Source organism: Eptesicus fuscus, chromosome 9 (assembly GCF_027574615.1).
Source record: "Eptesicus fuscus isolate TK198812 chromosome 9, DD_ASM_mEF_20220401, whole genome shotgun sequence".
Taxonomy (NCBI): domain Eukaryota; kingdom Metazoa; phylum Chordata; class Mammalia; order Chiroptera; family Vespertilionidae; genus Eptesicus; species Eptesicus fuscus.
The window spans coordinates 98,829,808-98,844,757 of NC_072481.1; the positions used below are offsets into that span (position 1 = coordinate 98,829,808).

The 14,950-nt window shown below is 39.7% G+C and overlaps 1 protein-coding gene and 1 pseudogene across 3 annotated transcripts in view; both read left to right on the forward strand.

Annotated features, from left to right (window-relative positions):
• The window catches only part of SEPTIN10 (septin 10), a 63,907-nt gene that overhangs the window by 14,178 nt on the left and 34,779 nt on the right, over positions 1–14,950 (forward strand). For all 3 annotated transcript variants that reach the window (XM_054721591.1, XM_008154105.3, XM_054721592.1), the window contains exon 2: positions 2,684–2,749. In XM_054721591.1, the coding sequence (XP_054577566.1) occupies positions 2,684–2,749 (66 nt within the window). The remainder of the gene's footprint in view (positions 1–2,683; positions 2,750–14,950) is intronic.
• Positions 14,049–14,863, forward strand: LOC129150184 (60S ribosomal protein L4-like; annotated as a pseudogene).

Here is a 14,950-nt window from a genome sequence, read left to right on the forward strand (position 1 = left end):
CCGAGAATGATGTTCTAAATATCCAAATGGCCCTAGGCAGAAAAAAGGTTCCCCACCCTGCTTTAGATGGACTGGATGCTTCAGACTGTTTTAGTCAGATACTGATCTTTAGTGTCCCTAATCTGTTTTTCAACCTCATTCATAACTTTGCACCAGGAGACAGATGAACCCTTCCTTCTCTTACCAAACTCCATAATCACTACTTACTTTTTCCAGGTACGAAATTCTGCTTCCTCCTGGTGCTCAGCTTTTTTTTCTACTTTAAATGCCACCTCATCTGATGCTGTACTTTCTGACTCAGTTCAATATCATTGTCTTCCTAGAAACTGCTCTGGCCTTTAGTGACCTCCTCTTTCTCCAAATCTCCATTAACTACCACACTCTTCTAGTTATTCTCACCTTTCTGTCCTGGTGTAGAAGAGGGACTGGATCTGCTTATGTCCACACAGTGACTAGAGTGAAGGGGCATATTAGAATGGCAGGGGGCTGGCTGGAGGGAGTAAGGTGACGTGTTTGTATAGTTAAAAACAAAACCTTAGGCCAATCTGATGGGCTCTTACTTTTTAAATTGTGAAACATAGCCAGTAGGTGTACTTTCATATAGTGGCATCTTCCAACTGATAAGAGTCATTTCATGTTGGAACAGTGTGTTCAGTGAGCTACTTAGGATTTGGAAACACTGTATATGTAGTGATTATTTAACAAGCCTTCAATAGCTTAGATTACCCATATGTACCAGAGAAAGGTGGTTGTTAGCATTCTGTAATATCCAGTCATGAAATATACCTGTGTGTCTGTGTGGGACTGCATTCACACCGGGGGGTGGGGGTGGAGGGATGGGATCGGGGTTGGTGAGGTGTAGAAACACCACTCCCTTGCTGCAGTTGGTATGGTTCCCCCTTTTATCACTCTGGTATAGTTCGTTGTAATTAAAGACCAGGGGACTGCTTAAATAAAGGTAGAACATTTACATATACTCTAGTACACAGAACAGAATGCTACACTATAGAAACAACTAGAGGCCCGGTGCATGAAAATTCATGCACTGGAGGGGGTATCCCTCAGCCCAGCCTGCCCCCTCTCACATTCTGGGAGCCCTCAGGGGTGGGAGGCGACCCAGTGATCAGGGGAAGGCGGCGCCCCCATCACACCTCTGCTGCTGCCACTGCCGGCAGAGCAAGCCTCGGCCGGCCCTGGTTACCTGAGCCTTGGGCGGCCCTGGGCAGCTGGCCAGCCACCATCCGAGGCTTGCCTGTGCCTCGGCTGGCCCTGGGCGGCTGGGGGCCTGAGGGGAGTGAGGGACTCCGGAGGCCCCTGCCACCCCAGTAGGGCTGAGTGGCCTGGGCACCACCATCTTGTGGCTGTGGGCACTGCCATCTTTGAGGGCGTGGCAATCAATTAGCATATTCCCTCCTTATTGGCTGTGGATGCTGCCATCTTTGAGGGAGGGGCAGTCAATTAGCATATTCCCTCCTTATTGGCTGTGGGCACCACCATCTTTGCGACCGCATGAGGGTCAATTAGCATATTCCCTCTTTATTAGATAGGATGAGGTAGATCTGGGTACTAGTGAAATGGCCCCTAGGACAGATTAAGCCAAAAAAAAAAACAACAACAAACAAACCAAAAAACAGTATAGAACAACAGCTACTCCTGTAAACAAAGGAGACCTGCATATTCATGTATGTTTCTACATGCATGGTCTGTCTCTGGAAGGAGACATAAGCTGGTGGCCTCTGGGTAGCAGAATTGCTGAGGGATTAGGGAATTAAAGGTAGGAAGGGAGCTTATTGGCACTGTTTACTTATTTTCTTACTATGTCCATATTGATAATACTTTTTAAAAATGCACGCATTTCCTCAGTATTGTGCGCTGCACTCAGAAGTAGAATAGTAATGCCTCTGAGGCAGCATTGCTTTGAAATTCACAGAACTTCTCTCACACCTGTCTTACCCATTCCTATTCCTGACTGTTACAAGCACAGTGAACATGTATTTGGTTTACCACTTGGGATAGTAGAAGGAACAGCTTTGCAGTCAGATCAGACCTGGCTTCCTGGCCTGTATGATTACTTTCTGAATTGTAGCTTTCTCATGCAGGGAATGTTAAAACTCAGATCTGTTGTAAGGTTTAAGTAAGAAAGTGTATTTAATAAGCTGGCATAGTGATGGGCATATAATAGTAGTTGGATGAATGATAATTATTTCAATTTTAATTGGATAACCAAGGGACATTTAAAAATACTTGCTTTTCCAACTATACTGAAATTGGAGCATTGACATACCTATTTTCCTTGGCATGCTACAGTGGAATAGAACAAATTTTGAGTGCCTCTTGGCTCCTAGAGTAGTTTTTAAGTGAAATAGCTTATTTTCCTTTTTTTAATCCAATAAAGTATTTCAAATAAAAGTGATGTTCTTTGTTTTCCTTTATGTAAATGGGCATTTGCGCATTTTTAAAATAATTTGTGTGGGGGTAAGTGCATTAATGTATATTATATTTTGACTATTATATATTACTTATGCAGATATATAGCAAGAAGGTTTTAAACATGAGTCCAGTTGTATAGATTACAAGTCAAAATTTGGTAATAATGACTATTAGATTTTCTTTTTAATGTAAATACATTATTTAGATGTAGGTTTTTGGAGTAATATGTGTATTTTCTATTAATTTTTTTCAGCTCTTTCAGTCTCACATGGCAACAAAATCTTGTATGTCCTCCCAAGTATCTGATGATGAACAGAGAGTGAGTATATCTTTTAAATAGATCCATAAAGTACTCCAGATATCTCTGTGATTTCCAGATAATTATTCAGAGACCTAAGAGACTTTTGTTTGTACTTACCTTGAATGTGAATAACTTTTATGTTTATTCAAGTTAAAAATCAATGATGGAGTGAATAATTGCTATGTGTCCAGTGTCTCTATCCTACTTGACATTAAGCAAGTTAAAATTCTAACTGAAGACTAGATCTGCTTTTGCTGGGCATACTTGCAGAACTTGGTGGATGTGGAGAACTCCTCTAGTTCTTGAGAGTGTGGAAGTCACAAGACAGCAGTCAGATGCCTTCCTGAGTGTGAGGGCAGACCTTAATGTTTCCAGGGTCCCAAAGTCCTAAATGGGCCATATAGCAGGGATGTGTTTCAGTAATTCCTATTAAAATTTATATTTAAAAGGATGGATAAATTTAACTTGGTGAAAGAGAGAGGTTGTCAGTTTTTTAAAAAAAAGAAAATTACAAATACAAGCCTGGGTAATTCGATAAGATTAAATAATTGCCTTTAGTTCTGTGTTCCAGTTAAGTCTTTTCTTATTTTTTCCTTCTTTCCCCACACATGCTAAAGTCCTCATGGGTTCGATAAGTCATAATCAGACCACCAAACTGCCATCCTTTTAATTTTTTCCTCATTGGTAATAATAGTATATTTCACCTTTATTTTATCTCCTCAAAGCCTTTGAATTACTCTTAATGTGCCTTCTGACACACTGCTTTGCTGAAACTACTGCCATAGTAATCTTCAGTGACTAACCCATTGAGTGCTCATTGCTTACTCCTGATTTTCTCTGGCCCCTCTTCAAATAATTTATGGTGGCCAATGCCATGTTTTTTGAAAAGCTTCTTTTGTTTTCATGACATAAAATTATATAGCTTTACAAAGCTGTTGAGCTTTTTGTCTGGTACTTGGAATAATTGGAGCCATATTTGCCATTGATTTTGATGTCTGATACAGGTGTGTTATTCCAATGTGTTGGTTCCTACCCCTCTCTGTTAGTCATATGACTATTGTAACAGCATGTCTTAAATATTCGGGATTATTTTGAGATACACATATTAGCATAATCCTAATTATTAATGTAATAAAAACCCTCTTAGCTTAAAAAAATTATATAGCTTTAGAGCCAGAAGGAATTCTACAGCCACTTAGTTCAACTTTTGCATATGCTTGTTAGATAACAAGTATTTTAATCTTCTTGAATACTTTCATGACTGGAAAGCACAGTGTTTCTTCACTCTCCCTTTTTTAAATTATAAAGATAATGTGCTTACATGACTAAAAGGGATTAAAGGGGACAAAAGAAAATACAGTGTACTGGTTTTCTGTTACTCCATAACGAATTGCCACACAATTACTTGGTTAAAACAACACCTGTTTATTAGCTCACTTCTGTAGGTCAGAAAGCCAGGCATAGAACAGCTGGGTTCTCTGTCCAGGGTCTCACACTGAGGATGTTGGCTGGCTGGGTTCTTATCTGGAGGCTCCCCTTCCAAACTCAGTTTGTTGGCACAATTCATTTTTTGGCAGGCCAGTTGCTATCAGTTCCTCATCATTCTTAGATACTTGCTCTGTGGCTCCTTTGTACCCATACAACAATGGAGAACTGGAATGCCTCAAACCCCTTTCTTCAGAACTTCTCGGCCCTTTTTATATCACACTTAATGATTATAGCTTTGAGTAGGTAGTATAAGTCCTTCAATCCTGTCTTTTACAGAACTGTTTTTACTATTCTAAATCCTACATTTCCATATAAATTTTAGAATTAGCTTCTCAGTTACCATATTGACAGCATATAGCTGGATCTTGTTCTTTTGTCAAATTTGATAGTTTCCTTCTTTTAATTGAAATGTTTTGTCCTATACTGTCCAGTATGGTAGCCACTAGCCACATGTAGCTATTTATATTTAAACTAGAGGCCCAATGCATGAAATTCATGCACGGGGGTGGGGGTCCCTAAGCCGGGCATGCACCCTCTCCAATCCGGACCCCTCGGGGGATGTCCAACTGCCTCTTGCAATCTGGGACTGCTGGCTCCTAACGGCCCGCCTGCCTGCCTGCCTGATCGCCCCTAACTGCTCCCCTGCTGACCTGATCGCCCCTAACCACCTCTGCCTTGCCCCGCACCTAGGACCCAGGATTCCCTCCTCCGGCTGGTCACAGGCACACAGGACCTGGGCCAGCTTCTCCTGGGATGGCCACAGCTGCAGGGCCCTGTGGGCGGGCGGGTTCGCCCGGGCCACAGTCGCAGGCGCCCGGGACCATGGGGCGGGCGGCTTGTCCCTCTCCTGGGCCGCAGGCGCAGATGCAGCCGCTGGCACCTGGGACTGCGGGGCGGGCAACTTGTCCCTCTCCCGGGCCGCAGCCTGGATGGTCTCCATTCCTCTCTCACGAGCTCCTTTGTACCTGGCTGGTCCCCTTTCCTCTCTCCCCAGTGTTGAGCCTTTATGGTGTGAGGGTGTGATGACCATTTGAATATTAGCTCTTTATTATATAGGATTAGTTAAATAAAATTTTAAAATTACTTTCTCAGTTGTATTAGTTACATTTTTTTTATTGTCTAAAGTATTACATATGTCTTCTTTTTCCCCAATTGACACCCCGCCATCCACTCCCTTCCCCTAGGACAAGCCCCCACCACCCCAGTGTCCCTGTCCATTGATTATGCTAATTTGCATACATACAAGTCCTTTGGTTGATCTTTAACCGCCCCCCCCCCCCCACCTTCTCTCTGAGGTTGGACTGCCTGTTCAGTGTTTCTTAGTTCTGGATCTGCTTTTGTTCATTAGTTTATGTTGTTCATTATATCCCACATATGAGAGATCATGTGATATTTATCTTTCTCTGACTGGCTTATTTTGCTTAGCATAAAGCTTTCCAGGTCCATCCATGCTGTTGCAAATGGTAAAAGTTTCTTTTTTATAGCAGTGTAGTATTCCATTGTGTAGATCTACCACAGTTTTCTAATCCACTCATCTGCTGATGGGCATTTAGGCTGTTTCCAAATCTTAGCTATGGTGAATTGTGCTGCTATGAACATAGGGGTGCATATGTCCTTTGTGATAGGTGTTTCTGGTTTCTTGGGATATATAGTCCTAGAAGTGGGATTACTGGGTCGATTGGGAGTTCCATTTTTAATTTTTTGAGCAATCTCCACACTTTTTTTCCACAGTGGCTGCACCAGTCGGCATTTCCACCAGCAGTGCACAAGGTTCCTTTTTCTCCACATCCTCGCCAGCACTTGTCGTTTTTTGAGTTGTTGATGATAGCCATTCTGAGAGGTGTGAGATGGTACCTCATTGTTGTTTTGATTTGCATCTCTCGGATAATTAGTGACTTTGAGCAGGTTTTCATATGTCTCTTGGCCTTCTGTATGTCCTCTTTCGAAAGTGTCTATTTAGGTCCTTTGCCCATTTTTTGATTGGATTGTTTATCTTTCTTTTGTTAAGTTGTATGAGTTCTCTGTAAATTTTGGAGATTAAATCCTTGTCTGAGATAGTGTTGTCAAATATGTTCTCCCATACAGTGGGCTTTCTTGTTGTTTTGTTGATGGTTTCTTTTGCTGTGCAGAAGCTTTTTATTTTGATGGAGTCCGATTTGTTTATTTTCTTCTTAGTTTCCATTGCCCTAGGAGCTGTATCCGTATGTCTGATATTTTGCTGCCTAAGGAGTCTTCTAAGATTTTTATGGTTTCCTGTCTTACATTTACCAGGTGTACCAGTTAGTAATGCGGATTTTTTTCAATAGATGGAGTTACACATATATTGATATCTATGCAATTTGATATGTATGCTATTTTGTTGTATTGACAGCAAGCTTCAAAACTTCATGTCAAATTTCCTGAAGGGGTTAACATCATAGATATTTTTACGCTTAACAGTGTCGAATTTCGTGCCCTAAAAAGAGCATTTCCAGGAAGTTTTAATGCATTAGTTTATTTTGAAGAAAAGTGCTGCTGAAAGTTATCATATACTTCAGGAAGCTTCTGGTGAACGTATTCCATTTTGAGATAATTGTGAATGTTGGTTTAAAGCCTTTAAAAGTGATGATTTCCATGTGAAAAACAAAGAATGTCCAGGTCAACCGAAAAAGTTTGAAGACCAACAATTACAAGCATTATTGGATGAAGATGCGTGTCAAACTCAAAAACAACTTGCAAAAAGATTAAATGTTGCTCAGCAAACAATTTCTGATCATTTACAAGCAATGGGAAAGATTTAAAGGAAGGAAAATGGGTGCCACATCAACTGAATGAAAGACAAGTGGAAAATTGAAAAGGCATCAGTAAAATGTTGCTTCAGTGGCACAAAAGAAAGTCTTTTTTGCATCGAATTGTGACTGGTAATGAAAAGTGGATTTATTTTGAGAATCCTAAACACAACCATCAGCATCGACTGCAAGGCCAAATTGCTTCAGAAAGAAGACAATGCTCTGCATTTGGTGGGATCAGGAAGGTGTGGTATATTATGAGCTTCTAAAACCAGGTGAAACCGTTAATACTGATCGCTACTGACAACAAATAATCGATTTGAACCACGCTTTGATCGTGAAACAACCAGAATGGGCTAGAAGACACGGCAAAGTAATTTTGCTTCATGATAACACACCATTACACACTTCAAAACCAGTTAAAGACACGTTAAAAGATCTTGCCTGGGAAATATTACCCCCCCTGCCGTATTCACTAGACCTTGCTCCTTCAGATTACCACTTGTTCTGGTCGATGGCACATGCACTTCCTTTTTTCTTTTTTTTTAATTTAATAAAATCTTTATTGTTCAGATTATTACAATTGTTCCTCTTTTTTCCCCCATAGCTCTCCTCCACCCAGTTCCCACCCCACCCTCTTCCCTTACCCCCCCCCCACACACTGTCCTCATCCATAGGTGTACGATTTTTGTCCAGTCTCTTCCTGCACCCCCCCACACTCCTTTCCCCCCAAGAATTGTCAGTCCACTCCCTTTCTATGCCCCTGATTCTATTATATTCACCAGTTTATTCTGTTCATCAGATTTTTTATTCACTTGATTTTTAGATTCACTTTTTGTTAGATATGTATTTGTTGTTCATAATTTTTATCTTTACCTTTTTCTTCTTCCTCTTCTTAAAGAATACGTTTCAGCATTTCATATAATACTGGTTTGGTGGTGATGAACTCCTTTAGCTTTTTCTTATCTGTGAAATTCTTTATCTGACCTTCAATTCTGAATGATAGCTTTGCTGGGTAGAGTAATCTTGGTTGTAGGTTCTTGCTATTCATCACTTCTTGCCACTCCCATCTGGCCTGCATAGTTTCTTTTGAGAAATCAGCTGACAGTCGTATGGGTGCTTCCTTGTAGGTAACTAACTGTTTTTCTCTTGCTGCTTTTAATATTCTCTCTTTGTCTTTTGCTCTTGGCATTTTAATTATGATGTGTCTTGGTGGGGTCCTCTTTGGATTCCTTTTGTTTGGGGTTCTGTGCGCTTCCTGGAGTTGTAAGTCTATTTCTTTCACCAGATGGGGGAAGTTTTCTGTCATTATTTCTTCAAATAGGTTTTCAGTATCTTGCTCTCTCTCTTCTTCTGGCACCCCCTTAATTTGGATGTTTGTATGCTTGAAGTTGTCCCAGAGGCTCCTTACACTATCTTCATATTTTGGGATTCTTTTTTCTTTTTGCTTTTCTGGTTGGGTGTTTTTTGCTTCTTTGTATTTCAGATCTTTTGACTTGATTCTTGTGATCCTCTAGTCTGCTGTTGGATCTCTGTATAATATTTTTTATTTCATTCAGTGTATGCTTAATTTCTAGTTGGTCCTTTTTTATATCCTCAAGGGTCTCGCTAAATTTATCGGCCTTTTCTAGAAAATTCTTAAAAAACCTTATAACCGTGGTTTTGAACTCTATATCCAGTCGTTTGCTTTCCTCCATTTCTTTCATTTGTGATCTTTTTCTTTGTCTCCGCATTTTGGCTGCTTCCCTGTATTGATAGAGTGGCTTTGTGTGCTACGTGTCCTATAGGGCCCAGTGGCTCAGCCTCCCCAGTTACCTGAGGTGGACACTCTTGGTGCACCCCTTTGTGGGCTGTGTGCACAGTCTTGTTGTAGTTAAGCCTTGATTGTTGTTGGTATCACTGGGAGGAATTGTCCTCCAGGCCAATTGGCTGTGAGGATCAGCTGTGTCTACGCTGTGAGAACTTCTGTGCTGGAGACACCCTTATGAGATAAGACTTGCAAAAGCCTCTGTGCTCAGCTTGGATGGGGCGGAGTCTCAGGACAGAGCAGACAGCATTGGTTTCCCTGTCAGACCTGCCCTAAGAGGCCCCTGGTTCTTAGTGTCCCGCAGAAATTGCTGCAAGCACCTCTGAGAGAAAGCCGCCCTCAGGTTTTGCCCGCTGCCAGACAGTCCAGTTTCTCCCCAAATGAGTCTGGGTCTCCAGAGTCTCGCCTGGAACTGGAGTTCAGCTCAGTCGGCAGCTTTTGTCTCCTTCCCGCTTGAGAAAGCCAGCTGCATACTCAGTTGCCCGCCCTCTCCGCGCGTCTCAGTACCTCTGCCTTCTGCAGCTCCTCGGAGTCTCAGTGTGCTTTTCTCTTTCCTTCTAGTTGTAGAATTTCCACTCAGCCTGCTTTCCTGTGGTTCTGGATGATGTCCGTTTTGTCTTCTAGTTGTAGTTTTGAAGTGGTTGTGTGAGGCAGCAATTTAGGTGTTTACCTATGCCGTCATCTTGGTTTCTCCTCAGCACATGCATTATCTGAGCAGCACTTCAAAACATACAAAGAAGTGAAAATTGGGTCTCTGAATGGTTTGCCTCAAAACAAGTAAAGTTCTATTGGGACGGTATCCACAAATTACCTGAAAGATGGGGAAATGTGTAGCTAGCCATGGACATTACTTTGAATAAAGCACTTTTGATGTTTCTTTTGAAATTATTGTGTTTTCTTTTATTACAAAGTCCACATTATTAACTGGTACACCTGGTAAGTCCTTTACCCGTTTTAAGTTTATTTTTGTGTATGGTGTAAGTTGGTGATTTAGTTTCATTTTTTTCCCCATGTATCTGACCAATTTTCCCAGCACCATTTATTGAAGAGACTGTCTTATCTGTATTGTATGCTCTTGCATCCTTTGTCAAATATTAATTGAGCATAATGGCTTGGGTCAATTTCTGGGTTCTATGTTCTGTTCCATTGGTCTATATGTATGTTCTTGTGCCACTACCTGGCAGTTTTGAGAACCATGGCTTTGTAATATAGCTTGATAACTGGTATTGTGATCCCTCCAACTTTGTTCTTCTCTCTCAGGATTGCTGTGGCTATTTGGGGATCTTTATTTCAGATGAATTTTTGGACAGTTTAATCTGGTCTGTAAAATACGCTGTTGGTATTTTAATGGGGATTGCATTGAATCTGTAGATTGCTTTGTGTAGTATGGACATTTTAATGATGGTGATTCTACCAATCCATGAACACGGTTTGCTCTTCAATTTGTTTGTCTTCCTCTGTCTCTTTTTTCAATGTCCTGTAGTTTTCAGAGTACAGGTCTTTTACCTCCTTAGTTAAGTTTATACCTAGGTATCTTAATTTTTTTGGTGCAATGGTAAATGGGATTGTTGTTTTAGTCTCTCTTTCTGTGAGTTCATTATTGGTGTATAAAAAAGCCATAGATCTGGGTGTTAATTTTGTATCCTGCTACATTGCCAAATTCATTTATTAAATCTAGTAGTTTTTTGACGGAGTTTTAGGGTTTTCTATGTACAGTGTCATGTCATCTGTGAATAATGACAGTTTTACTTCCTCTTTTCCAATTTGGATGCCTTTTATTTCTTCTTGTCTGATCGCTATGGCTAGCACTTACAGTACTATGTCGAACTGGAGTGGTGAAAGTAGGCATCCCTGTATTGTTCCTGTTCTTAGGGGAAATGATTTTAGTTTTTGCTCATTGGGTATGATGTTGGCTGTAGGTTTGTCATATATGGCTTTTATTATGTTGAGGTATGATCCCTCTGTTCCCACTTTGCTGAGAGTTTTTATCAAGAAAGGATTTTGTCAAATGCTTTTTCTTCATTGATTGATATGATTATGTGATTTTTGTCTCTCAGTTTGTTTATGTGATGTATCACATTTATTGATTTGCAGATATTGTACCATCCTTGCATGGATCTTTCTAATGTAATGCTGGATCTGATTTGCTAGAATTTTGTTGAGGATTTTAGTATCTATGTTCATCATCAGGCCTGTAGTTTTTTTTGTGTGTGTGTGTGTGTTTTTTTTTTTTGTGGTGTCTTTATCTGGTTTTAGAATTAGGGTAATGCTGGCTTCATAGAAAGAGCTTGGAAGTGTGCTTTTTTCTTGATTTTTTTTTTGAATAGTCTGAGGAGGATAGGTTTTAGTTCTTCTTTGAATGTTTGGTAAAACTCCCCTGGAAGATTTTTGATTACTGCTTCAATTTGATCGGTAGTTATCGGACTATTCAGGTTTTTTTTATTCTTCCTGTTTGAGTTTTGGAAGCTTGTATTTTTCTAAGAATATGTCCATTTCATCTAGGTTGTCCAGTTTGTTCGAGTAGAGTTGTTCATAGTATTTTTTTTACAATCCTTTTATTTCTGTGGAGTCTGTTGTTACTTCATCTCTTTCATTTCTGATTTTGTTTATAGTCAGTCCTCAGGTTATGTTGGACTTGATGTACGTCATTTTGTGGTTACATCACCATCACCCATTTATTTATAAAAAAAAAAAGTTCCGTCATTTTGATGTATGTACACATGTGCTTTATGTTTTCTATTATTTATTTACCACAAGTAAATGTCAGGAATTGTTATCTTTAAAATTTTTTTTTACTGTTTCACTTCATTACTGCTGTGTATGTGCTCCATGTGAGTGAAGTAGGTGCTTATGTAGGTGGGTTCCGACTTACGGTAAAAATCGCATCACACCGTACTTTAGGAACGGATCTCCGACGTAACCCAAGGACCTACTGTATTTGGGTCCTCTCTCTTTGTTTCTTGGTGAGCCTGGCTAGAGGTTCATCAGTCTTATTTATCCTTTCAAAGAAACAGCTCTTGGTTTTATTGATCTTTTTTTTTTTTTGTCTCTATGTCATTTATTTCCACTCTGATCTTTATTATTTTCTTCCTTCTCCTCTAGGATTTTCTTGTTGTTCTCTTTCTAATTCTTTAAGTTGTAGGGTTAGATAATTTATTATCATTTTTTTGTTTTGTTTTTTTTGAGGTAGGCCTGTAGTGCTATGAATTTCCCTCTCAGGACTGCATTCACTGTGTCCCATAGATTTGGGATTGTTGTGTTTTCATTGTTGTTTGTTACCAGGATGCTTTTTATTTCTTCTTAGATCTCTTTGGTGACCCAATCATTGTTTAATAGCATGCTATTTAGCCTCCAAGTGTTTGATTTTTTTTCATTGTTTTTGTTGTTGTTTTCTAATTTTATGCCATTGTGATCTGAGAAGATGCTTGATATGATTTCTATATTCTTGAATTTGAAGAGACTTTGCCTGTGTCCCAATATGTGGTTCGTCTTTGCAGATGTCCCCATGTGTACTTGAGAAGAATGTATATTCTGTAGCTTTGGGGTGAAATGTTCTGAAGATGTCAATTCCATTTGTTCTAGTGTGTCATTTAGGATTTTTGTTTCTTTGCTGATTTTTTATTTAGAGGATTTATCCAGTGGTGTCAGTGGGGTATTAAAATCCCCTACTATGACTGTATTGCTATTGATCTCTCCCTTGATATCTTCCAAAAGTTTTTTTATGTATTTGGGTGCTCCTGTATTGGGTGCAGTTATGTTTGCCATAGTGATATCCTCTTGTAGAATTGCTCCCCTTAGTATTTGAAGTGGCCTTCGTTATCTCTTGTTATGGCCTTCACTTTGAAGTCTATTTTGTCAGATATATGTATTGCTACCCCAGCTTTTCTTTCATTTCCATTCACCTGAAAAAAATTTTTTTCCATATCCTCTCTATCAGTCTGTGTGAGTCCTTTGTTCTGATGTGGGTCTCTTGTAGACAACAGATATATGGGTCATGTTTTCTTATCCATTCAGCTATCCTATGTATTTTGATTGGAGCATTTAATACATTTATGTTTTAAGTTATTATTGACAGGTACTTGTTTGTCATCTTTTTTATTCTTTATGCCTGTGTTCCTTCTTCCCTTCCTATTTCTTCTTTTTACAGCAGTCCCTTTAGCCTTTCTTGCATTGGTGGCTTGGTGGTAATAAACTCCCTTAGCCCCTTTTTGTCTATGAAGCCCCTTATTTCACCTTCAATTTTGAAAGAACCTGGCTAGGTATAGTATTCTTGGATTCAGTCCCTTGCTTTGCATCACTTTGTATATTTTATTCCATTCCCTTCTGGCCTGTGTGTTTCTGTTGAGAAATCAGTTGAGAGTCTAATGGGAGATCACTTATAGGTAACTTTTTGTCTCTCTGGCAGCATTGAATATTCTTACTTTGTCGTTGGTGTTTGCCAATTTAATTATGATGTGTCTTAGTGTTGGTCCTTTTGGGTTCATCTTGTTTGGGACTCTGTGTGCTTCTTGAACTTGTGTGAGTTTTTTCTTCCCTATATCAGGAAAATTTCCTGTCATTATTTCTTCAAGCAGGTTTTTTCTTCGTTGCTCAGTTTCCTCTCCTTCTGGCACCCCTATTATGCAGATGTTGTTTCATTTTGTGTTATTCTAAAGCTCCCTGAAGCTCTCCTCCTGTTTTTAAGTGTGTTTTTTTTTTCAGTTGCTGCTCTGCTTGGGTGTTTTTTCCTACCTTGTCTTCTAGCTCACTGACTCAGTCCTCAGCTTCTTCTAATCTGATGCTTTCTATTGTGTTCTTTATTGCAGCTATGTCATTCTTAATTACTTCTTGCTGCTTCTTCATTTCATCTTGATTCTTACACATGTTGAATTTGGGTTACGTCGGAGATCCGTTCCTAAAGTGCGGTGAACACGATTTTTACCGTAAGTCGGAATCCACCTACATAAGCACCTACTTCACTCACATGGAGCACATACACAGCAGTAATGAAGTGAAACAGTAAAAAAAAATTTTAAAGATAACAATTCCTGACCTTTACTTGTGGTAAATAAATAGAAAACTTTATGTGTACATACATCGAAAAGATGGAACTTTTTTTTTATAAATAAATGGGTGATGGTGACGTAACCACAAAATGACGTACATCGAGTCCAACATAACCTGAGGACTGACTGTAAGCAAAATCAGAAATGAAAGAGATGAAGTAACAAACAGACTCCACAGAAATAAAAGGATTGTAAAAAAAATACTGGTCATGTCTGAACGTCATCATATTGAGGAAGTTCCTGAATTTCCTTTGGTGGTTGAAGGTAAAGTTGAAGGCTACAAGAAGACCAAGGAGGCTGATTTATTTTTTAAGGAACTTAAGGCCTGGGAGGATGTTTAAAAGGTCTATACCTCTCAGCTAATGAGAGCTGGCAAGGGCAAAATGAGAAATCATAGTCATATCCAGGGCAGGGGACCCTGCATCATCTATAATGCAGACAATAGTATCATCAAAGCCTTCAGAAACATTCCTAGAATTGCTCTGCTTAATTTAAGCAAATAGAATATTTTGAAACTTGCTCCTGGTGAGCATGTGGGCTATGTCTGCATTTAGACTGAAAGTGCCTTCCGCACGTTAGATGATCTGTACGGCACTGTGTAAAGCTGTCTCCCTCAAGAGTAACTACAACCTTCCATGCACATGATGCTCAATACAGACCTGAGCAGAATCTTGAAAAGCCCAGAGATCCAAAGAACCCTCTGAGCACTACGTAAGAAAATTCATCGCAAAGTCCTAAAGAAGAATCCCGACAAATCTGAGAATCATGTTGAAGCTAAACTCATGTGCAAAGACCATGCACCGGAACACCAGTCTTCTCCAGGCAAATCAGATGAGAAGGGGGTTCCAGGCATGAAGCCTGTGGTGTAGGAAAGGAAGGAAAGAAGGCCTTGCCGTTACGAAGCAGAAGAAACCTTTGGTGGGAAATAAGGCTGCAGCTACCAGGAAACCGGCAGCTGAGAAAAGAAAAGAAACCTACCACAGAAGAAAAGAGGCCTGCACATAAATTTAAATTTGTTTCATAAAAGTTAAATCACTTTGGATAGCTAATTTTGAATAAAAACCTGATCAAAGGCAAAAATAATTAAAATGTTATTTAAAATGTATAACAA